General features: G+C 43.3%; 1 protein-coding gene across 2 annotated transcripts in view; it reads left to right on the top strand.

Moving 5' to 3' along the window:
- Positions 1 to 25,994, top strand: part of kcnip1b (Kv channel interacting protein 1 b) — a 34,491-nt gene continuing 8,497 nt past the window's right edge. The window contains exon 1 of one of the 2 annotated variants that reach the window (XM_086160106.1): positions 1 to 717. In XM_086160106.1, coding sequence (XP_086016232.1) covers positions 630 to 717 — 88 coding nt within the window. In that variant the 5' untranslated portion in view covers positions 1 to 629. Of the gene's footprint in view, positions 718 to 19,243; positions 19,479 to 25,994 lie in introns of those variants that run through there. The other variant, XM_086160107.1, reaches the window with a different exon arrangement.

Below are 25,994 nucleotides of genomic sequence, written 5' to 3'. Positions count from 1 at the left end.
GAGCGAGTGTGGAGGAGGTGTGGAGGGTGGGGGAGGTGGGGGTGGCAGCTGCCGGCTCTCTCCGCAGAACAGATCTGCTGGAGCAGCTGAGCGCAGGACCTCTACAAGACCCACGGAGCTCGGCAGATACGCCGCTCCCTCCAGGAGGACACGTGAGGAGGAGCCATCTGATCGGCTTCCTGGAGCTAAAACGTCCTCCGCCGCCTCCTGCAGCGAGGGGGCCAGTTTCGCTCGGCCCCGGGACGCCAGCATTTCCGCCGGTCGGGGCTGGCTTGGACATTCTAGCTCTGCTCCCAACTTCACTGCTGAGGTCGCCCGGCGTCCCGAGGGGGGCGTCGGAGCTTCATCTCAAACGCAGAGGGAACAGCGGCCGGAGATCCCAGCCGCCATATGCTGTTTTGCATGTAACACCGGGATTTTTTTCTGTTTTCTTTCTCCTCTCAGTAAGGAAATCCTCTCCGCGGACCCCCTGGAGATGACAAATCACAAAAAGTGCTGCATCACGATCTTCGGTTTTCCTCGTCGTCTATAACTGGCTCCTTGGAGGACATTCGGAAACTTTTTTTTTTTTTAACATCTACTTTTAATTTTCTGAGAACAGCTGGAACGCCCGCGTCTACCTCATCGGGATGGCGGGCTGTACCAATCGCTGCAGACAGGGGGTACTCAAGCTGATCCAGTCCTTGCAGAGACTGCTATCAGGAAGCCTCTCCAAAGGTAGGGTGGCCATCTTTAACCTACACGATCCGAAAAACGCATCCTTTACTGATGACGGGCCTCCGCTGGTTTTAAAGAACCACACGCAGCTATGGTTGTCACGACAACACGTATATGAGATGCTAAGGCTAAGAAAATGCTGCCTGTTTCAATGCTACGCCTAAAAGAACAGTGCTGCGAGACACAATAAAGGGATGAATTCCTTATTTTTTCTTAAAAGTGTCACTCTACAAAGGAAATTATAATTTAAACCATGTTAACTCGGACAACTGTTAACTGTTAACAAGGATTTCAAACCCAAACTAAGATGGCGGGCGTCATCCGTGAACTTCCCCAAAACCAAGGCCGTAGGAAACAGCAGAAACGCTGCAGTGCACGTGCCAGGCAAGCAGACTAGACACTTCCTGTTTCTGTGCAGCAAAAAAAGAAAAAAAAAAAAACACCTGGGTATCTCAGCAAGTGTAGACATCATCAACGCCAAGCAATGGAGTATAAATATGGGCAGATGATGACGTGAAGGTACTGCTTGAAGACGCTAAACCACAAGGGTCAGAAAATTCCTGGAGAAAATAGACTGCGAGTCATGCCAGTCCAAGTACTCTGGAGTACTCCGGGATACTCCGGTGTCCGCTACTGTTGGTTTGGTAAACGCATTCCTTTATGGCGATGGACGGCAACTTCAGCTGGCATGCCCGTTTCCAAATTGATGCGTTTTTTTTTTTTCCCTGTCCATGGAGACACAGATGTTTTCCATATGGTAACCGTTTTCAGGCCCCAAACAAAACTGTCGTCTCAGGTCTGTCATGGCGATCACTAGCATACCTACTTTGCTGTGTACATTATTTATTTCCGTTTGTTATGTCAATATGACAGTGATATCACACTGACATTCCCCCTGGGACACCTCCAGCGTTTGAACGACCTGATGTTTCATTCTCCTCGCAGCCATTTGGGGACAGTGGGAACCGAGTATGAAAGATGTGCTCATATGTAGACGACGAGAGGAGTTTGACCTGAATATGAAAAAGGGGTTTTTTTTATAATTTAACCCTGAGTGTGTATTTTTGGGTTCACATATGGTCAACAGCAATTGGTGGTAAAACCGTTGCCGTTCAGGAAGTATTCTAGCGTTAAAACATTTCAAGTTGCTACTTCTCTATATCTGATTCACCTTATTACCAGGATCTGCCGCATGTATCCCCCTGTTGATTCTGTACTGGCTGGTGTCATTTGATTTTTACTGGCACTGGCAAGGAAATCTCCAAGTAAGTTCAAGTGGAGTACCATGAAGTACAAGGTGGAGCAACTCAGAATGGAGTCTCATCACATTCCAGGGTGCACTGTTTTAGTTTGTAGTCCCTTTTACTAGGGACATACCTAGATACCAACCAACAGCATCGCACTGCAGTCATACAATGTTCTCGTACAAGGTTCCTCCCCATGACCTTTCACAATTAATCACTTTTATGCATCAGTGCGAGGGTTCTGTGTTGTAGTACACAAGCGTTGTGTAGGACGCTACAAAGGACGATCATAAATCCATTGTTACGATGTAATGTGAAGGTCTGCCGGTAAGGAAAAAAAAGCTCTTTAAAAATGTAAACCAGAATTGGCAGGGTTCAACCATGTGTGCGCCCTCACCGGCTTTGCTGTTTTATTTTTTCACCCCACAATGTTCAGATATATTTTGTTACTCAGCAGCTCTAGAACACTTACGATCTTACAGGCCAACAAACGACCTGTGGGTGTAAAAACAGTCGAGGGAACATTCACGCCGGCCAAAAATCAAAAATGAGACTTTGCATATTGAAGAATGGTAGTCTTGTTTTCTTGTGGAAATCTTCTTGTCTTGACAACTGGACATGAATTTCTTCACTTGAAGATGTTTCAGCCCTCATCCCAGAGGTTTCTTCAATTCCAGCCACCTATGGGGAGTTTCCCCAATATAACTGCCAGGGTTTTGGCAGGTCTGGGTTATGGTGGCTCCTTCTGTAAATGGTAGAGTTGATGGGCAGAAACTAGGTCTAAGGGGGTTGTTATGCTAATCGGGGAATTGTTTGTTGGAAGAAAAGAGCGATTTAGTGGATTACCTGGATTGGCGTGTGAATCGGAAAAGCTAAACAAAACAGTGAAACCTGTTTGATCACATGGGCTGAGGCTCATGTGGATGTTACCAGGGGTTGCTTCTCATGGTTCTGGTCGTTTGGAGGGTGCAGATGGGCCTGGTGCACGTATACAAATCCGTTTTCGTATTGATCCCAGTGCGGCGTTATATGTTCGTGAACAGTTGTGTCAAGGCACCTTCTCCTGTTCATAGATATTTTTTCTGTTTCGACAAAGATGACTTCTTTGACTCCTCTCTCGAACCACCTGTCTTCAATGGCCAGGCATTGCCGTCTTCAAAAGAATGGCCCTTGTCCTTCAGGTGTAGGTGGACTGTGGAGTCCTTTCTTGAGGTGTTGGCTTCTCGTTTGTTTGGTCTCTCCAGTGTAGACCTCATCACAAACCCTTGTTGTGATGTTAGTCTTGTTTTGTCAGTCCAGAAGTACCAGGATGCAGGATAGCTGCTAAAGAGGTCCATCTAATCATGGTTGAATCTCATCATGGCAAGTGGACTCCTGAAGACACTACTCCTCTTGTCTGAGAGGCTTCATCAGTTCTAAAAGAGTAGCATATAACTGCCAGGGATGGTTGCCAGGTAGCAAGGTAGCCTGGACCATGACCTGGAGGACAGAGAACCTTCCCCGGCACAGGCCTGTATATGATCAATGCATTACTCCTGAGAACAAAATGACTGCAATGAGTTAAAGCTCGGGTGAGCTTCTGCTCAGGTTCTGGCGCCCTCACGTTTGTGCGCGTTTCAACGTAGCACCCGGGGGTTTGCAGGCCGGTGGACCCGTTGGGGGTTGGAGCCGGGTGGATTAAAGTAACTCTTGCTTGGTCAGCTTCTAGAAATAAACTGCCTGTGAGGGCCATCCACGTCAGGCGTCACAGGGGACTGCTCTCCACCCGGGAACACAAAAGACACTTTCACATGAAATGTCCTGCCTAATGAAAACTTTGGAGCCAGTCCTGCATCCTCATGGCTTTTTTTTGTATATAAATATATATTTAAGTGTGTGTGTGATATCTGCACTTTCTCCAAAAGTCTTCTATTTTCCACTGACTGCAGCAAATCCTGCCAACTTTGTCAGGAGTTGGTTTATTCATTCTAACATGACCAAAATATGTCCGTTCAGAGAGAGAAACAAGAGATATAACGATTAAAGAAGTGGTTTAAAAACCTTTAAGAAAGACAAAATTTTCCAATCACAAATTAAATGAGAAAATATGCGTGAAATGATAGAATGAGTGACAGATCACTTCCCCTGTCCCGAAATAGGGTCAGATGATTGATCGAAAAAAAACAGAATACCACAACCCTTTCACCACACACGCCTACTTAAGACATCGGTAAATCAAACTACGTATGAATAAAAACACCAGCATTTGAAACGAAGCCCCCAGTGAAGAAGGGAGGGAACCGACTCATCAATGCCGCTCCAGTCATTTTGTCGTACTGGCAATCGCTCACATTTATAATTTAACAGTTCAAGTTGAACTTTTGAATATATATATAAATAAATTAAAAGGAACGCCTATCGAGAAGCTTTCCGCAGAACCTATGAATGGTTGTCCATGGTATTCTCCAGAACCGCAGAATCCCATTTCTGTATAGTGTTTCAGTGGGATGCCTTATCAGCTTATTGAGAAAACTTCATAGAAATTGTCCATAAAATGAGGGAAAAAAAGGAATTAACAGCAAAAAAAAAAAAAAAAAAAGACCTAAAAACGGCAAGTTACTTGAAAATGAAACTTGATTTCTACGTTGCGAAAATATCTGTGAGAAACAGTCTTTAAAAGCGCTCAATTTTGCTGGTTTGGACAGGGATTCCCTCAAGTTTGGTTTTCATCTTTAGTCTCACCAAAGACGATTTCTCCTCGGCGGCAATAAACCTTTCATAAAACCACAAGTGAAGGAGAATGATACCCAGGAATGGGCTGACGTTCCCCGTGAACAGATCCCGAAAGTCCCATAAATGTTTATCAGGCCTCAAACGACTTTGCTGCTCAGTATATTGGAGACCGTCCCGCTTCGCACCGCTCGTTAGTTTCCTGCTGCTCGTCTTCGGACGGGCTCATCCAGCCCCCCATAAAAGCTTTTAATGCTCCTCGACTCATTGCCCCTTCGGATCAGCACATCCTTGGGTACACAAAACATAACAAACTTTTAAAACTCATTTGCTTTTGATTTTTACAGGGATGACAGAGTGAATGGTGGTGTGTCGCTATATGACTTGTGAATGAGTGAATGAATGGTTGTATGTGTGCATGACAGAGTGAATTGTATCTCTCTATATAACATATGAACGAGTGAGTGAATTGTTGCAGGTCTCTATAAGACATCTGAATGAGTGAGTAATGGCCCTATATGTCTACAAGTGTATGAGAGAGTGAATGGTTGTATGTCTCTATATGATGTGAATGAGTGAGTGAATGGTTGTCTATAACACGTGAATGGTCATATGTCTGGCATTTGAATGAGTGAGCAAATGTCATGTCTTTATACGATGTGTGAATAAGTGAATGTAAGTAAATGTGAGTAAAAAACTCTGTAACTACGTCGTGGGTGAGAGAAAGAATTGTTGTATGTCTCTAATATGATGTGTGAATGAGTAAATGAAGGTCTCTAAATGATATGAATGAGCGAGTGAATGTCGTATGCCTCTATGTGGTCTGAATGAGTGTGTGAACACACACACACACACACACACACACACACACACACACACACACAAACGCGCACCCACCCACACACACACACACGCACGCACACCCCTCTATGTCCCTCTCCGGGATAGGCTCCAGCCCTTCCACAGCAAGAGTGCAGGATAAGCAGTATGGATAATGAATGAATGAATGAAATGAATACTTTACAACATTTATTTTTTACTTGATGGGAAACTGGACATCACACAGTGAAGCAAACAGCAGCCAAGAAAGACCAAGAGTCAGTTCTTATTTTCTTTTACCACTACTGGTGTAAATTGATCACGAGTCAGCAACTCATCCACCTGGCAAACTAGTATTGGTGTCCTTTACGATTTCCAATTATAGATGTTTTCTGGGGGGAAGAAAAAATAAACCTTTCAAGGTTTCTCTGCACGTGAGAGCAGGCTTCCTCAGGCTCCAAATGACAAGGGCATGGTCGATGTTCGCCGAGTCCCTTGACCTTTAATTTCTCTATGGCCAGATCCTTAGTGAAAAACAGTATATCTGTCTTTGGAGTGACAGAGTCTGCGTCATCCATCACGGCCACCATACCAATTAGACCCGGGGAAAAACAAGGGGGCGTTGGGTGGAGGCAAGGCCATTCAAGCTCTCAATAGCCATATTTTCACCCCGGCCCTCTCATACCCAAACAAAGATCTCCAACATCCCGCAAAGCACATCTTTCAGCAAAGTGGACAATCCCGATGAACTTAACCCACCGATGAAGGTGTGAACAGGTCCAGATTCATACCGTTAAGCCTCACACTTGAGCCCCTTCCCTCTGAATATGTACAAAAGATTTCTATATGGTTTAGCAACTATTGGCATATTTAATAAAATGAGATTAGAGTCTTAACATAACAGTCAGCAGAAGAGAAAAAATACAAAGTACCAGCCACTATTGCTGGAAAAAACACATCACCTCAATAAAAGGCCATTTTCCACTTAGAGTAAATAGCAGTAAAATAAAAAGGGTTACTAAAATACTGAGGGATAGTGGATGCAGCACAAGACATGAATTTGAAAACAGAAATTGCTAGCATTTCACATTTTTCTGAAAAAGCCACGGAGCACGCCACATAAAAATGTTCAAACTGAGGTCTACTATTTAAAGTGCAAAACGGCGACAATATTCACCAGATTCATTCAAGACACACAATTATCCATGAAAATAAATCACAGATATAAATCGTGTACATTTACTGCAAAAACAAAAGCAGCAGGAGCCAAACTGAGTTCTGATAGCAGGAATTCATTCATTCGGAGAATCGTAATTCACTCACCAGAGGAGTGTCATCCGGGTATTGTCGTAGTGTGTAATCCAGTGTAAAATATCCATTTCTCCATTAAATGGTCTGGAATTATTTTCCTTCCACCTTTGTCCTTATCTGGTTTGAATTTCTTGAGGGGCTAATAAGAGGCTCCTATGACATGCTAGCAGCACAACCCATTGGAGCTAATTAGCATAGCCACCAGACAGCAAAGCTTCCGGTTAGCGGAGCAGCAGGTGACCAAAGCTACTAATTAATGAAGGAGCTTCTTTCTTCTATCTTCTCGTTAGCAAACAATTTTATATGAGAGTTAGCAAAATTGCTAATGAGCAGGGTAGTTATTTAGTAAACTAGCTAATTCGCAAAGTAGCTATTTAGCGGAACAGCTAAAAGCTACTTAAGAGCAGCTGATGCGTTAAGGGATAATTAGCGGCGGATAATTGATGCTAACTAGAAGAAATGATAGCGGCCAGAATCTGTCGAGTCACATCGTTCAGACAGCCGGAAAAATTAAGCACAGAAGCCAAAAAATATATTCCCATCTTCTCGGCGTTGGAAACGTCAGTCTTTAACTTATACAACCTCCAGGTGCTCAAAACTGGAGCGTTCTCCGCGCCCTGACAACCGCCTGACTGGGCGGGAGCTCCAGTTAGCCAACGGGTTGGACGGGCATTTGATTGACACATAGAGTGGCCAATAGAAGTTCAGTTTAACCCGCGCTTCCGTGTTTATGTTTTTGGGGCAAATATTGACGACACACGTGTGAAAGTTATTCATTTTGTTGACGTTTGATAATCTGGAAAATACTCGTAAATAGTGGATGGGCAAAGGAATATGGACAAATTAGGAATCTGTGTTCTTGTCAAATGTGACTGGTTCAAGCAGGTGTGGATACCATTCGATACAATTTAAGATAAGATATACGTTATTGATTCCCATAGGGGAAATTCTTTTATCACAGCAGCGGAAGAATGACAAGATCAATAAATATGAGTACAAATATAAATGAAAAATACAATTAAGAGATAGCAAAGGACATCCACAAATAAATAGACAGTAGAGTGAACAACAACAGTAAAAATGTTTGTAAAAAGCAGGTCCTTCATTTGTTAAACTGAGTTCATTCACTCTTTCAGACACACACTCTCACTCGGTCATTCACTCACATGCAGAATTTACACTCGTTCTTTCACACACTCGTTCATACTTTCAGTCCCTCAGCACTCATTCCATCTTACATTCATTCACCCTTACACACTATTTTCCTCACACACTTAGTAACTCATTTTGCAAACATGCAAACTCCATCTAATAAAATTTCATTGATGAAATGGTCAAATATAAAGCAACGCTTCGAGACACACCATGCCACATTTGCTTCGAAATATCCAGTGGGGAACAGCAGGCTGAAAGCATGCCAGGAGCTACTCTGCAGAGAGCAGGCCAGTGAGCGGCAACTCCATGTACCGACCCGACAAGGTGACTGGAATTCAGGTTTGCTGGTTCTTTAACAATAGTGAGGAACAGAAAGCCACTCACAGATGAATGAATTAAGCTTCACCTCACCATGGACCAACCAAACTACAAAGTGTTTATTTTTGTCATTGTTACTGTCACTGTTTCTGTTCTTATCCTTGTTGTCATTTTGATTGTCTATTCTCACCCTTGCAGTAATTTTTTCATTCTATTGTCTTCTCTTGTCCTTGTTGTTTTTCATTTTGCTGTCTGTTTATTTGTGGATGTCTTCAGTTATAAATTAAATGTCTCTTTTATTTATATTTATATTTATATTTATATTGTCATTGTTGCGATCCTGTGACAAAATAATTTTGTCATACCTAGTTGTATTCAGTGTTAAGATGATGGACGATCATGAAGACTGTGCTTTTTTTCTCTCTTCATGCTATCTGTACTATGTATATAACTTGTCTGTTTATTTTTATTTTTATCCTGTACATACTCGGAGCCAGGAGCTCTCATTCCAAAATTTCACTGTGCCTGCACAATGACAATTAAAACCTTGATTCTTGAAATAATGTGATATGGCTCCCACAGAAATACATTTTAAAATATGTGGCTTTCATGGCTCGCAGGCAAAAAGGTTAGCCTATTCATTCACTCATACAGGGGAGAGTTGTGGACATTGGCTTGAAATCACAGGGGGCCGTCCGATCTTCCGGCCCCGCGGGCACAGCTCGTCGTATCACGGAAGTCACGAAACGGCCGACACGCAACGCACATCGGACAGAGGTGAATAATGCAGTGGCGTCATCTCCATCATGATGTGGTGGCCTGCCCCGACCTGAGGCGTGCATGGGCAACCGCGTGCACAAACCCCGCCGTGCATGGAGGATTGGCTATGACGAGTCTGAAATTGCAGCGGCAGCAGCCGCTGACTGTGCATGATGATGCTGATGCAGACGGTGATGGACGATCCTTCAGATGTGCTTTTTCTCAAAACTTTACTCTAAAAAGTGACTTTTTTCTTCTTTTTTATAAAAAAAAGGCATGGAGAAAGAAAAAAATTTAGTTCAACCTTTTTATGTCTTAGATAAACATCTATCTATCTATCTATCTATCTATCTATCTATCTATCTATCTATCTATCTATCTATCTATCTCTCTACCCAGCTACCTAACTACCTACCTACCCATCCATTATATAGCCATCCGTCTGTCTGTCTATCTATCTCTATATCTGACTATCTATGTATCTTTTTACCTATTAAAATGTGATCATTGTCTGTTTATGAAATGCCTTTTTTGCAAGTAACTTTTAAAAATTATCATTCTGATGTCAGCAAAAAAACATTAGCTAGTAAACGTCAACAATATTGCGATCGGTGTGCTCAGTTTGCGGTGAGACCCGGTACTGACCCGTGACAACCTTTGCGGGCAAGATGCATGAACCACCACGTAACCATGGCGACGACTTTGTTAAAAGTTAATTAGAGTAAGAGCGTTTCGTCGTCCAAACGGAGCTCGTCTTTGTCACTTGAAAACACACAGCGGAACAAATGGCGGCTCAATTATGAGATTTAATATTTGATGGGAGAGAGATTTAAAGTATAAATGTTGCTATTGAATTATTTACAAGAGGAAGGGGTATTTGTGTTCTGCTGATCGGTAGGAATAAATTTAATACGCTGACTCAATAATGCATCTGATGTCGCAGATCACATGATTTCTCTTGAGCAAATCACTCACGCAATCCGAAGATCGGATAATCCAGGAGTGATCCCGGATTGCATTGGAGCCTTTGTGAGCTGGGGACTCTGAGGTCATGACCCTTGAGCGGAAGCAGGTGATTGGTTTGTGGGTTAGATGGAGGCAGGTGATTGGCTTGGGTGACACCTGAAGGGAAAACCAAATAGGAAAAGACTGCAAATTAAGGACATTGTATTTTTGTGTGATTAACTGCAAATATTTGAAGAAATGCAATTTTCTTTCGATTATAAAAAAAGTTAGATGTTATTTTTATCTCCTTTCAGATCATTTCCTGAATTTAATTGTGTAAAATAATTGCATTTTTTTTTTCAATTTCGCTTTTTTGCATCTCAAACCGGAATTTCCTGGTGTTATTCCATGTCATCTACCTGCCTGTGAACCTGCTGGCTGATTCTCCTCCACCCCACTCCCTCTATTCTCCCTCTATTCTCCCTCTCTCACTCTTTTTTCTGCGGTGGTGGAAGTGCTGCGGGGACACGAGCTGACAGCGTGTGGTCCGGGCCTTTTAATTTTTTACACTTTTTTTTTACGTAACTGATTTCACTCGAGTGTATTTCTGTCACTCCACGCCACCCGTCTCAGTTCCATCCTGCCCTTCCTCACAATCCTAAAATGAAGTAAAAATAAAACACTAAAATAACTTAATAATTTCTTAACGATATCCTCTTCTCCTTAATAATTCCCTTCACGGTTGAGGAACCAGAGCAGATATTGTGCTTTGCTGCCATCTGCTGGCCCGGAAGCAGTACTACAAGTACCTCGATTTAATCTAAAAATCAGTTTAATTTTATTTTCCATGAGTAAATTCATTGGACCCCGATTACATGTTATCATTTCATACTAGCAATAACTGCAGTTTATTTTTTGTAATCCAGCTTTTCTTTCATTTGGACTTGTGTGATTGAGTGAGAGCAAGTGATTTTAATTGTTAAAAATAATTCATTGCACAAAATAGTTATTCAGTCAGTTGGTTATTAAGATCTTCTGCGCAGCCGATGCATGAATCATACACTTAAAAGGGCTGAAGACAATCATTTCACTAAATAATATAAATTAATGTTTGCTCTGCTCTGTGACCAGTGAGGAGGTGGTGCAGCAGTTTGAGGCTCAACCTCACAGCCAGAAGGTCCTTGGTTGGATTCCCACAGGGTTCCTTCCTGTGTGGCATCTCCATGTTCTCCATGTGTCTGCGTGGGGTTCTTCAGGGTTCTCCGGGCTCCTCCTACAGCTCCAAACACATGCAGGAGCTTCACTGGAGACTCTAAATTGTCCTGATGAGTGAATGAGAGGATGAATGGTGTCTTTATGACAAGCAAAAAAGTGTTGTTTCTATATTACGTGTGAATGAGTGAATGGATGATGTCTCCATGTGACATGAATGCGTGAATATTGCACGTCACTACGTTGTGTGATTGGTTGGATGACTATGTGACACATGAATGAGTGAACGTTGATGTCTCTATTTGACATATGCATGTGTGTGTGGTTGATTTCTCTATCTGCGATATGAATGAGTGAATGATTGATGGCGTAATCAAGATTCAAAGTGTTTATTGTCATGTATAGTGTGGAAACGTGTTTCCGTGTACAATTAAATTCTTACTTTGCTGTCCACGTTGCATTTGAATTTTGAATAAGTGAATGGTCAATGTCTCCGTACTGCCCTGTGAGGAGAAATCAAGGGAGAACAGATGAAAACCAAGTGTCTGTGACAGATGGATTCTCCACAAGTCTTCACTTTGATGAATATTTAAAGTTCAGGTTAATCGTCTGTGGTTTAAAAGCTTGGATTAACAATCATTGAAGGGTAAAAATGTCAGAAAGTCGACTCGGACTCTTTCTGACATTTTTCCTGCCGGCCTATTATTTTGGCAGGAAATCAAACTATGAAATTTCCCGGCCTTGAAGTTCTGATCATCTCTCCTGGCAACTGTGGCACTTATATTTTGAAAGTTGCGCCTCCTCTTCAGACGCTTCTCGGTCTTAAGAATAATGAATATATTTATGGTTTCCAGGGCAACCAGGGGGTTTGAATTTTTCCAAAATAAATGACTGCGTCTTTTATTTCCTGCGCCAATCCGGTGAAAAGCGTCTGCGAGCAGGGAGGAAGTGAAGTCGTTCCTAAAACGCCGCAGCGGATCAATAATTCATGCGTTCACGTCTTGGCGGCGGTAATAATCTATCCATACGGACCAATTGGGCAGCCACTCCTCCTTCAGCGACATTCAAATGATTACATCGGGCAGACACTTCTTATCTCGCCTTCTAGACGGGAAGGAGGGTGAATTTAACCCTCTGCCTGCGTCCCGTCACCTCTGTCCTATTTTTATAAATAATGAGAGAGAATCTTTCACAATTAGCACCAAAGGATGACATTGAGAGGCCAGGAAGTGATTCAGTGATGAGACTGAAAACAAGCCATGCGTAATTTAATAACCTCCGCTAAATCATCTTTAGTGTCGAGATACCCGAGTGTCCGATTTTTCAAAAGTTAATTATTTTCCATGATGGGTGAGGCTACAGGGAGTGGAGATCAACAAGTTGGAGGATTTCAAGCACTTAGGGTCAACAGTCCAGAGCAATAGAGTGTGGAAAAGAGGTAAAGAAATAAGTTCAAGCAGGTTGGAATGGATGGAGAAAAGTGTCAGGGCTACTATGAGATTGAAGACTATCAGCCAGAATGAAAGGAAAGGTGCGCAAGACAGTAGTGAGACCGGCCATGGTGTATGGTCCACAAACAGTGACAACAACTAAAGATGCTGAGGTTCTCTTTGGGAGTGACCAGGATGGATAGGTTCAGGACGAGTCCATCAGAGGGACAGCACATGTTTTGGAGATCAAGCCAGACTGAGATGGTTGGGTTATGTACAGAGGAGGGCGAGTGAATATATTCCTAGACAGATGCTGGAATTGCAGGTCTAGCGGAAGACCAAAGAGAAGATTTATGCACGTAGTGAGTGAGGATATGAAGTTAGTGGGTGTGAGAGAGGAGGATACAGAGAATAGGGTTAGATGGAGAAGGTTGATTCGCTGTGGCGACCCCTGAAGAGATAAGCCCAAATGAAACAAAGAATTTGTCCCAGGGGTGCAGAACATGTATGACCAAGACAAAGTGATGACTAAGATGGTTTGGACATGAACACTCCTCTGTTCATGTCCAAACCATGGTGAAGATCTTGGTAGAATGTTAATGAAGGTGGCGCTGCCAGGCAGGAGGTCCAGAGGAAGACCAAAGGGAAGATTTATGGAGGTACTAAGAGAGGATATGAAATTAGTTGGTGTGAGAGAGGAGGATACAGAGAGTAGGGTTAGATGGAGAAGGCTGATTCACTGTAGCAAAAAAGCCCAAAGGCCCAAAAAAGAAGAAGACGGTTTCAGTGGTTCCTGGGTCTGCGTGGAGTCTCCATTTTCTCCATGTCTGTGTGGGCTTCCTCCAACAGTTCCAAAAACATTCAGGAAGTTCATTGGAGACCGTGAATTGTCTCTAATTGTGTCTCTGTGCCAGATGAATGGGTTAAACGGTTGTATATCTACTGTATGCTACACATGAAAGAGTGAATGGTTGCACGTCTCTATGTGAATGAGTGAATGATTGTTTGTCTACCTTGCAATCGACTTGCAACCGGTCCAGGGTAACCCCCGCCCCTTGCCCGATGGCAGCTCGGTTTGGCCCCTTAACCCCGATAATGGATGAATGAATGACCCCGAGTCCCATGTATGAGGACACACATTAGTTTAGCCTCCGGCTCGTTTACCGTTACCCAAATGCAAACCCCTCCTCCACCCATGGAGGAGGTTATCGGCGATATTACCGCCACTAAGACGTGAACACATAAATTATTGATCTGCTGCAGCATTTTAGGAACAACTTCATTTCCTCCACTTCCTCGATTTTCACCAAATTGGCACTGAAAACAAAAGCTATTTATTTTGGAAAAATGGAACCCCATGGTCACCCTGGAAACCAGAGATCACATGGATCAAACTCCAGGTCTGCAGGCCAAATGTGGCCCGCCATGTCATTTTTTTGTGGCCCGTCAAGTAGAATTGAGAAATACAAATGACCCCTAAATGTCCAGGTAGAGAAAAGTTAGAAGGCTGTTTCAAGAAAGATGGGAAGGCCAAAACATGTTTGTGCTTCAAGGAGAAAAATCAGTATGTCTTTTGTGTTGTGAGGCAGTGTCGGTTGTCAAAGAGTACAATCTACGAAAGCTGCAGAAGACACCAAACACGGAACGAAGTTTGCCAAAGTTAGCCTTCCAGAAAAACAACGAATTGTCCAAAAATTAAAAACCAACTACAATGTCAGCAGAATGTGTTCACAAAAGCTGCATCCAAAAATGTTGCAGCAGTGAAAGCTAGCTTTGTTACAGAGCAACTAGTAAACAATTTTTTTTTTTTACATTGATGCAAATGCATATGTAACGTTTTGGATTTGAATGAGCAATAAGAAATTTAACATTAAGGAGTAGTTACATTTGTTTTGAATTACATTTAGTTACATTTATAATGTTACTGTTACATGTGGCCCTTTGAGCGCAACCATTATGCTGATGTGGCCCTCGGTGAAAAGAGTTTGGCACTCCTGCCATAGATATATTCATTATTCTTAAGCGTTCTCACTGAGGGGTCTGAGGAGGACGAGGCGCAACTTTTAAAATAAAAGTCACAGAGTCGTCGGGAGAAATGTTCAGAACCTCACGTGCAGGTGATCAAATCATGAAATTTCCTTCCAATACAATAGAGTGGTAGGAAAATTGTCAGAAAGAACAAGCCGGAGTCGACTTTCTGACATTTTTACACTTTAGTTGTGAATGAATGACCTCGAGTCTCCCCTGTATGAGAACACATATTGGTTCGGCCTCTGACTCTCTTACCGTTCCCGAACGCGAAATCCTCCTCCATCCATGGAGGACGAGGAAGGGATGCTGGCAGCCTTCGCCGGTCCTCATCGCCAGATGATTCAGGAGGCGGAGCCAGATGTGCCACATCTGGCAGGGATTATACCCCCACATCCCTCCCCCCTTCGTGGATTTGTGTTTGTTGGTATCAGTGTCATTTCCATCCGCTGAGCCTGGATTTGCGTCGACATCTGTGTCAGCGGACATGGATAATATTAAGGTTTCAGGGCCGGTGCTCAGGATCTGGCTCCTAAAGGTGCCAAACTGGATTGAAAAACAAGGGAATTGAAATGATGAAAATCATGTAAATTACTACAATTATGGTAAATTACTTTACATATATAAAACTTTACATATATACAGTTGCGTTCAAAATAATAGCAGCAACAATAATAGCAACTTCTGACACCTGAAAACAGGTACTCCATCCCAGGATGATTTGACAACCTTCCACAATGCCTCTGCATGTCTTGGTTTTGCCTCAGAAACAGCATTTTTGATGTCACACCACAAGTACTCTATTGGATTAAGATCCGGGGATTGGGCTGGCCGCTCCATGATATTATGTCAATGAATACTGGAAATAATTCCAAATGCGTTTTCCCTGGCTGTGCTGCTTCCAGACATGTACGTTCAGATTGAAGTATCTAACCAATCACATTTCAGTCATTATTGAAATTATCATATTGCCAGGCAGGGTCAAAGTCAAAGAAATCTGCCTGGAGGCCTGCCGAATCAGATTCACAGGCATACTAGCAAAAAGTAAGTGTCGATGAAAGTATTGCTTCAACCAATCAGATTTTGAATTGTGACACCAAGGCCTTCTAGAGGTCTACGGTAACGTCAGGGTGTCACACAACCTTCGATTGGATAGTCAGAGAGTGTACTAGCCAGAGCGAGGAGGCTGTATCTGTAGCGACCTGCACAAACACAAGTATAGCTGTGTTGATATCACAGCTAATTTGAGATGGCTGAAGAAAGAGAAGAAATTGATGTAGTTGCAGATTTATTGTTATTTTAACAAGGACTTTGCAAGAGAAGCTGGACACTGTAAAGAAAGGCCGGGCAATTCCGAAACTATTGGGCCTGTTACACAGAGGAAAAGGATTTGTCCATCATTTTAAGTTCGGCTCACACATTTCTGTATAATAAGATGGTTTTTATAGCCTTAAAACAGTTATTGAGGGGTGGATTCTTAAATTGAGCACTACTGAAGTATGAAATGCACAGAAATATAAACTGGATTTCTCTTATAAATTGCCATGTAAGGTGCTGACTAGGCTATTGGCGGCATTTAGTGGGAGTTCAGTACCTTCCCAAAGGACACACTGACAGGAGGAGCCAGGGTTGGAACCCCCAACCTTCTGATTGGAGTCCTGCTCTACCAGCTGAGCTACAGCTGGAGACGGACAAGAAAGGCAAGGATGGTGCATCACCAGGTTACTAGCATCGCACAACTGCAGAAAGGAACAACTGCAACGAGTGGGCTGGAGGTCCCTGGAACAAGGTAGAAGTCACCTCCAAAGGTGATCCACTACCGATTGAGCCAAGGCACTGTGGGACAGGCTGGTATGAAGAACCAACCAGACGTAGCGATTGTGGGAAAGCTGCAGAAGACAGCTATTAAGGTGGATGTAGTGATCCCAAGTGCAGGCAACATCAGGAGGAAAGAGCACGAGAAGCTGGACAACGCAAGGGCCTCAAGGAGTTGGAGAAGATGCGGGGGTGTCAAGGCAAAAGGGATCCAAGCAGTGATGGGCTCACTTGAAGTGCCAAAGCCTACAGCAGACTCCAGGAAGAACATCTTGAGATCTGTGTCAAGGATAGCACAAACATTCTGCAAAACATATTCTGGTGAAGACCCAAAACAACACCACCCATGTGGGTTGAGAAGGGGATACTCCTCAGATGAGGGGGAGTCAGAATTCGTCACTGTCCAGGAGGCGACAGCGGGACATACTGAAAAGGGGCAGGGCTTCTGGACACCATGAGTGTTGGGTTCTCATCTGTGACGGTTCCTCGGGGAAAACGCCCGCCGACCCCAGCCTGAATATTTCATGCTCCTCTCTGCTCAAACTCCTGCAGACTCCAGCTTTCTGGGCCCCTTATGTAAGGAGCCGGGAATCGAATATCTACTTCCACCGGCCACTTGCAGACTCCTCCACGTACATACAAATGTCTTCTCTAACGTTTGAAGCCTGCGGAGGATGAGGAGGAAGAAGAGGAAGAGGAGCAGTAGGCGATGCACGACTTTCGAGAAACACGCAAGCAGAAATTAGATTGGGAAAAAAGAAAGAAAGAAATGTCTCTCCCCATTAATTTTTTAACACCACAAGAACTTTTTTTTTTCCTTCTTCAGCGATCACACTCGGGTAAAGATTCAAATAAAGAGTGTGTAAGATTGGGAGTGTGTGTGTGCTTGTGTGTGGGAGTGTGTGCTGACTCAGCACAGTTTCCCAGCTCAGACATTTATCAGGAAAAATATTAATGTGCTTGTTCAATAACCTGAACATTTGCAGAATAATAGCATAATTATAATGATAATAAGAAGGATAACATAATTTTAACAACAATAATAATAATAAAATTCCTTAAAATCAGCAAAGAATCATCCAAACAAGAAATGGGGCAAAAAAAGTAGAAGAAAAATGTCCAAGATGCCATTTTCACAGATCAAACATAAAAATAAACCCCCCAAAAATTGATGTCCAAAAAATACTATGAATGCCAAAGAAGTTCAGGAAAAAAACTCAACAGGAAAAAAATGTGAAAAATGATATGAAATTTGCAGAAATTTATTCTGAAAAAAAGGAAAAAAAAATTGAAGAAAATCATCAGAAAAAAAAACACCATCATCAAATTAGCCTAAACTAAATGGTAAGTCTAAGAAAAACCACAATGGTCCAAAAAAGAGGTTTAAATATCAGATAATATAAAATAAATAAATAAAATGAAAATTAATCTATTTGAAAAACAAATCATTTAAAATTAGAAGAACAACCTTCAACCTGCAGAGGTGAGCGAAGACCCTCTGACAAACTGCCTGAAAATTAGAGGGAAGAACCTTCTGAAATGTGTGTATGTGTGTGTGTGTGTGTGTGTGTGCGCGCGCGTATGGCTCGACTTATCACAGTAACTCAAACACACACACTCACACAGATTTTGTACTCCATAAAAGAAACATTCCAAAGAGGGTGTGTATTTCTTTTTGTGCTGTTTAAACTGGAAGTAGAGTGTGAATATTCATGGGGCTGTGGTTTAAACAGCGCGTGCGTGTGTGTGTGTGTGTGTGTGTGCGTGGGAGGTGTTTCTTCCTTGCAGAAACGGTGAACAGCTGAGCCGCAGAATGTGACAGGGTGGTCTGTTGGTGCTGAGATTTACCCCCTGATGTCACTTCTTGTGGCATTCAGGTGACGGCTAATCTTAGCAGTTTCCTCCTCGATAATTATCCAGTTCTTATTTTGCTGCTGTGAAGCTTTTATTCAGCCTTTTTGGGATTTAATGTGATTTCCTGCTACTAGTGATTTTCATGATAACTGACTTTATTCCAGCAATTTTCAGAATGACTCCTGCTTTCCAACTGTGAATGCCTTTGTTTTCACTTTTCAGAATTATTTGGGGGGGGGGGGATTTAGTCATTCTTATTACTTAAGTAGCTGGGTACTGTCACTTTATGTCAATATTTTGTTCATTCATACATTCATGTAGACATACAATTCAGTCACCCTCTCATTCACACATCATATAGAGACAAATGACCATTCACCCTTTCATATTTTTACATTTTTGTTTTTGGAGCTCATTTATAGATGCTTGCATTGGATTCGAGTGATACTGTGGACGATCTGAGCGCGTTACTGCCTCGAACCAACACAAATAAACACACAAACACACACACTGCTGCCATTCGTGCTCAATCTAGTGCAAACTGTGCTCCGGGGAGAACACTAATCATTAGTAATCAAGTGTGTGTTTGAGTGTGTGTGTGTACACTGGCGTGTACAAGTGCACACACACATATAAAATGCGGCGGCAAGCATCCCCCTGCTCGCCTTCCAACGCCCTTCACCTGCCTCCTCGGCCGCGGCATTATTACATAGTTATTATCGCCGGGCGCCGCGTCATTTACCGCCACTCCAAAATAACAACACGAGGGCAGCAGGAGGAGGAGGAGGAGGAGAAGGAGGAGGGGGCTGACAGATGAGTGGAGCGTGGAGAGAGGAGGGAGTGGCGCAGGGAGGCAGGAGCAGCCTGCGAGCGCGAGGACGAGAAAAGGGGTGAGAGTCGGAGGAGAGAGGAGCCACGAAAAGGGGGGAAAGAGAAAGAGAGGAAAAACACTCGTCTGTTTTTCTTTTCCTTTTCTTTAAGTGTGGAGCGGCGGCGAGGTGGGAGGGGGGGCTGGGAGGGAAGCGAGAAAGAGATTCTTTTCTGAGCCGTGAAAGAAATAGGGATTGTCGGTTGTTTAAGCGGACTGGTTTCCACGGTGACGACATGGGCGCAGTGGTGGGCACTTTGACCATGCAGACCAAGCAGAGGAGGCCGTCCAGAGGTACGTCAGTCAGCGGGGGGCAAGAAGTTATGATTCCCAGGGAGGGGTTTGGAAGGAAGGGGGGGTGACTCACGCTGCACCTGCGGGGGAGTTTGTCCGTGCTCCCTGACCTGATGCTCATTCTGAGGGAATATGTTTTATTTGTCAGTTGGTTCTCCAGAGAAAACACTTTTTCGCACTATTTTTTTTTTTTTTGAGCAAATCAAGTAATTTTGGAAAATACGTCATAATTCATTGTCTGAAATTTATTTTCTCTTTTTTTGTAATTCGTGAAAGAAAAAAAGGCAGAGAATTTCTCCTAAATTTCCACATCATTTTTTACTTTCCTCGTAAATTCTGGGCATCTCTTGCTAGATTAATGTTTTGAGGAAATTTATAAATGATCGAATATCCATGGCCACTCTTGGGTCATCTTTACACACCAGTCAGTTCCTGCAGGGGGGGGGGGGGGTCCTTTTCATTTCAGACTCTTAACTGTTCCTAATTTTATGGCTCCATTCTTGATTATTTTGCTGATTTATGTCTAAAAAAGAAGCCAAATGGAAATCTGACCAAAGAAATTACAGAAACTGTCATTTCAGTTGAAATGTTCCACTCTCCATTCGGATATCACTCTATTTTTATGCTGGTTTGTGATGTCGCCATATCTACAGTATATGCTATATTTAAAAATGTGGTGTTGTTTATATGATTGATGACATACAGTACGTTCTAGCTGTAATGCCATGGTCCCCCACCAGGGAGCGTGTCACTCAAAATGACAAAGGACAACAAAAAAAATAAACAGCTGGCAGGAATAAATAACAATAATAATCATCGTTTGAATTATAAACGTCTGAATATCTATATTGATAGTGTTTTAGCACACAGCTGTTTTTACTCTCAACTATCATAATTTTTAATTTAATTTTTTTCCTTCTTTTTTCTACTCAAGCAGATGTAGGACAACCCCCCCCCCCCCGCAAGCATGTGTACATGTGTGTGTGTGTTTGTGTGGTGTGTGTGTGTGTGTGGGGGGGTCATAAAACAATCTCTGACTGTGATTAATTCATGTCAGTACACGGCTGGGGGGGGGGGTCACGTGATCTTGATGGACGGGTGACAGCCTCCATGTCTTCCTGAAGCGCTTACCATCCCTGCACAATGGGACAACATGTGTGTGTGTGTGTGTGTGTGTGTGTGTCCACACGCATGTTGGAAGCAGTGCCCTTGTTTCTACACGCTTGCGTGTTGGATAGTCTGAGTGTGTGTACATGTGCAGACTGAATTTTGTGGCTGTTACATTCTATTTATGTGTTTGCTTGCAGGATGGTGTGTATGAGTGTGCGTGTATGTGTGTGTTTGTGCGAGGGCGCGCGTCGGACGTGTGTGCGGTAGAATTAACAGGCAGCTCACATATCATACCTCTTGCTGGCCTCGTGCCTCACAAGCCTGTTGTCATGGAGACGGGGTTTGAAGGGGCATAAGAGGAGCGTGTCAGGATGAAAGGATGAATCCACTGCAGGATGATGTGGAGATAAAGAGGGGTCTCACACACAGACACACACACACACACACATACAGGCAGGCTATTTCAGGGTTTCACATTTTCCAGAGTTTCTTGGTCCAATTCCAGCCATTTTTTTTAGCTTCCTTTTATATCCTAGCATATCAGGTTGTTTCTTGGCGATCTCTGTGAACATTTTCAGCTATTCACGGCTGAAAGGTCTTTGGTTCAGTTCTTGTTCGCGTTTAGACATTTTCCTCTCGCTTTTACATTCTTTTTCATGATTCTACAGCAACTGCGTTCTCCTGGTAACTTTTCCTCTCCGAGCCCGAGGTCAGTTGGACTCATCCACGTGTTAAATGTGAAAATGTGAAACCCTCGTCTAGACAAAAGGCTCTGAATTGAGCTGGCTGAGTCTGACGGCGAACGTTTCACCCTGTCAGATAAGACTGGGTGGGAAACACCTGGATTTTTTTTTTTTTTTTTTTTTTTAGCTTCCTCCTTTGAGGGTTGTTGTTAAGGGATTTTCAGTGACTTCCTCAGTTTTAGATTTTGTATTTTCAAGGCCTTATTACTGTGAAATACTTTGCAATTGGTTTGGATCAAAGACTGGAATTTTTAGGAGGCAATTTCTTTCACAATGTCTCACAGTTGGTCACGTGACAAAATAGGAAATGAGCAATAATCAAATAAATATATATAGAAAGAGAGAGAAAGAGAGAGGGGGGGCACCCTATTTCACAACAAAACAACACCAATTAATTCCTGATTTCAAATCTTCTGAAGCTAGGGTCAATCGTCTAGTAAATGGGGTACAAACTTGGTACCAGTACAAACGGTAACCCCACATTAAGCAGAGCCCTGACGCTAAACGAGCTCTCCAACCGAAAGTCGGACCATCTTGGCAGTGGTGTTGTTGGAAAGGCCGCCCAAGACAACGTGGGATGGCCACTTTAGCAATTATGTTTTTAACCTTCTTACCTAATCTTAACCCTGATGACCGATATTCTTTTTTAAACTCCTTTGAAACAACGGTCAATCCACTAATGAACGGAGTACAAACTTGGTACCGGTGCCAATGGAAAGTCCACATAAATGAGAGAGCCCTAACCCTAGCGCAGAACTTAACTCTCTGACAAGCTGGGGAGTGGTACCGTTGGAAAGCCCACCCAAGACAATGTGGGGGTAGGTCCAATTTCCAACGCTCTATCTCGTGCTGTTCTTCGGATAGACGACAAAAGATAAATGATGACACCAAACTGAGGGTGGACTGAAGGAGAGAGAGGGAGAGATGAGAAAGAAGAGGGGGGGCGTGAGAGAGGGATTGGAGTGAGAAAGAGATGAGAGGATCGAGCAAAGAGAATAGAGGGGGACGGGGGGTTAGAGAGAGCGATAGGATCAGAGAGAGGAAGAGGGACAGGTATGGAAGAGGTGACAAAGAGATGGATTGAGGGATTGAGAAAAGAGGATAGGAAGGGGATAGAGAAGGGTAGGGGGGAAGAGGCAGAGAGAGGCAGGGATGGAAGGAGCGAGAAAGAGAGAGAGAGAGCGAGAGAAAGATGTGTGCAGGTTTTGCAGTGCCTGCTGTGAGGCGTTTCGGGCGACAAGACGATTATTAAATAAAATGATGCTCAAACCGCAGGAAGTCAATTCAAACAGGAGCCTGCAAACAAAAGGGAAGACCAGAGCACCAGAGAGAGAAAGAGAGAGAGCAATATCATTGTGAAAAATGTTTCCACCAAGGTTTTAACGGTTTTATTTCCCCAAAGTTCAGATCAAGAATTGGCAAGTTGAAACCACTAACTTCCTTTCCTCTCAATGCACTGGGACATATCTGAGCACAGCTGGTTTCCAGGTTCTGGAAAATTCTTTTTACCCCATATGAGGTGACTAAGAGGGTGAATGATTGAATTTCTCTTTATGTGTGAACAGGGCGGAAATGGTTGTTTGACTTTTTCCTGGTGTTTGAACATTTATCAGTGAGATAAATGAAGATAGCCAATGGAATATTTGCAGTATAATCCAGCGCTTTCTTTTGAATGACCTTTTGCTGATGTTGCTGGTCATGATCCCGTCTTGCACGTGGATTGGCCGTGACATTTCGAAACACAGCTCAGCCGGGAGAGTTCGTTCGAGAAAATCGAATCCTGTTTCTCCTACGGCGTTGCCTTGGGGTCGGAATGATGATGGAAACAACCGAGCTGACATTTTCCCGCCGATATCAGACCAATACGCTGGTATTGATTAGTGACCGAGGCGGCAGGAGGGCCCACCTGGTGGACAGACGGAACCTGAGGAATATGCAACTTGAATTATTTGCTGAAGGGGAAAAAGCCGCATAGAAAGGTGAGATATCACCTGAAAATGAGAAAGGAAAGTCTCCCAAACACAAACGAACAAAATAATTATGTAGTTATTCTGTAGTTTGAGCAAATTTACCTAGAAACCGATGACAAAACACTTCAAGTCTGAAAAAGATACGTGAGTACCATAATTGAGCACGCCAAAATATAAGCCACATGAGCAATAAATAACTAAATAGATATATGTGTACATATATAGGCCACACTTGTCTATAAGTCCCAGGTGTCCATGTTGTAACATGAGAGATTTAAACAGAATTTTTTTTTTTTTAATTGTAATTAAATAGATACCGGTAAAATCCACAAACACATACTGGAAATGCTTTTTTCTGAACAGAGCCTGTAACCCGGCTGATTAAAAAGATTAATAATAAATAACACAAGGAAAAATCGTCATCCATTCATTTTCTATCCCTGCTTTGTCCCCCTCCGGCTGATCGCGATCTTGATCTTTCTCCTGCGCACTAAAACCATTAAAATCGTCTTATTTGGTGTCGGAATTGAACGGCATCAGAATTTCACGGTCATTTCTTTGGTCCGATGTGACGAAGCAAAATTTTGGCGGCCTGAAGCTCGTCAGCCTAAAAAACAACATAAATGAGCTGTATCACTGTTTGAGCCTCAGTGTTCGAAGCGTGTAAAAAAAGTAGCGGCTTGTAGTCTGGAAATTACGGGAATTGTTCTGCAGTTTGAGCAAAATTTACCTAGAAACCGATGAGAAAACCCTCAAATCTGAAAAGGATACGCAAGTAGACAATAATCCATTCTAAGATCAGTCGGACTATCAGTCAAGTTGGTTTGTCCAGAGGGGGCGCCAGAGAGATGCTGCTATGTTATCCTCCAAAACATGCCACGATGCTTTGACTTTACAGGTTGCGTCTTCAGACAAGCTCATTTGCGCTCTGAGCTAGTTCTATTTCGCTGCTCGTCACATTTTTTTTTTTTATCCTCACACCCCCTCATCACCACCTGCCCATTTCCCTCTTCTCACCTTCATCATCTGTTTCTCATCACGCCGAACGACGTTCCTCCCGACGGGGGCGCAGCGGTTAACTGTCGTTATTTGTATCCATGGCAACAAGAGCTGGCAGGGAGCCAGGCAGGGAAAGCATCAAGTGTTTTGTTGGGTTTTTTTTTAGCTATAGGCCTGATGAACACCCTGCGTCAGAGTTCTGTGGAGCAAACAGAATCAATGTAAAACATTCACTCGCTAACTCTCATTATATACAATGGTTCACCTCTCTCATTCACATGTCTGGACAATGAAGGGTCTCCAGTGAACCTCGTGCATATTTTTGAACTGTTTGAGGAACCCCGAGAACCCTGAGGGATACGGCGCAGACACGAGGAGAACATGGAAAGGAAGCCAATGGGAATCCAACCAGGGACCTTCTAGCTGTGAGGTGGAAGCGCTTAGCACAATGAAATGTGCCAAAAATGTGTTTAGTCCGGAAATGAGGAGCAAACTCTCTGCTAACACCAGGGTGCTGCAGTGACATTTTTTTTCTAATTCCCTGTGTGGAAATGTAATAAAATTAAAAACATGAGAGTGATTAAAAACATCAAAGCAGAAGACAGTTCTTTGAGAAAGACTTTTAAGAAGGTCTTTGAAGTTTGAATTGAAGCGGTGGAGGAACGTCACGCTTGCCACGGCGGAGGACAACGTTCCCCGAATGTCGCGTTTCCATGAGACGCCACGGATGGCTGCTTCTAAGAGGGGAGACGCGAACCTAACAATCAGTCACAAAACAGAAAGTGTAAGCCTTTTCCTAGCTGGCGTGTTCAGCAACCGGTACAGGTTTTATTTTGACAAAACGCTTGAATTGAATCAGCAAGAATGAATGATTATAATATTAATTCTAATGATGAACAGAAGCATTTGAGGAAATAAGACTAGTCCAAAATATAACCTTCCCTGAGATCAGCTGGAAAAAAGAAATACACCTAATGCAAGGTTGATTCACCGTGGCAACCCCTGAAGGGAAAAGCCAAGAGAAAAGAAGATCATCTCTTCCGCTTATCCGGCACTCGGGGTTGCTGGAATACCGGAGCCTATCCCAGCTGTGATTGGGTGAGAGGCAGGATTTTCCCTGGACCACGCCATCACAAGGACAGAGATCAAGACACACCATTCACCCTGTCATTCACGTAATAGACTTACATCAATTTACCCCAGACGTCATCCAAAGACACACAGCCATTCACTCTCTCACTCTACTATCTATTCTGGAGTTATTAGCAACAACTGTACAACTCCAAACCAGCAGGACGTCTCCGTTCTTTAAAACTCAGCGGAATCATCCATTTATCTCCCGGGGAGAAACAGTTGGTTTGTGATTTCGGTCTCAGCAGCCGATTGTCGGCGGCCAATTTTCGAAACGCCAATCCCAACAGGAAGAAGGCAGTCAGATGGCGCCTGCGGCGGGAAAATACAGTCGCAGTGTTAAAGATCCCACTTGGCCACCTCTCTGGACAGGCGGCTGCAGCTGCTCGAATCCCTTGGACGCAGAGAGAGATTTCCCTGGCTCGGATGGGCAGCCAGCTGTCACCATGTTGCCAAGCCCTGATCAGATTCATCATGTAGCAAGTGGTAGAGCTGCTCTCCCACCAGAAGAAGGATCTTGCGTGCCGAAGGATTTCAGGAACCTCAGGTCAGGTGATTTATTC

Source organism: Fistularia commersonii, chromosome 15 (genome assembly GCF_037954325.1).
Source record: "Fistularia commersonii isolate RoL2024-O1a breed Wild chromosome 15, RoL_Fcom_v1.0, whole genome shotgun sequence".
Taxonomy (NCBI): Eukaryota; Metazoa; Chordata; class Actinopteri; order Syngnathiformes; family Fistulariidae; genus Fistularia; species Fistularia commersonii.
Note: the sequence above shows the minus strand (reverse complement) of the source record. Positions and strands in the feature narration are given on the sequence as shown.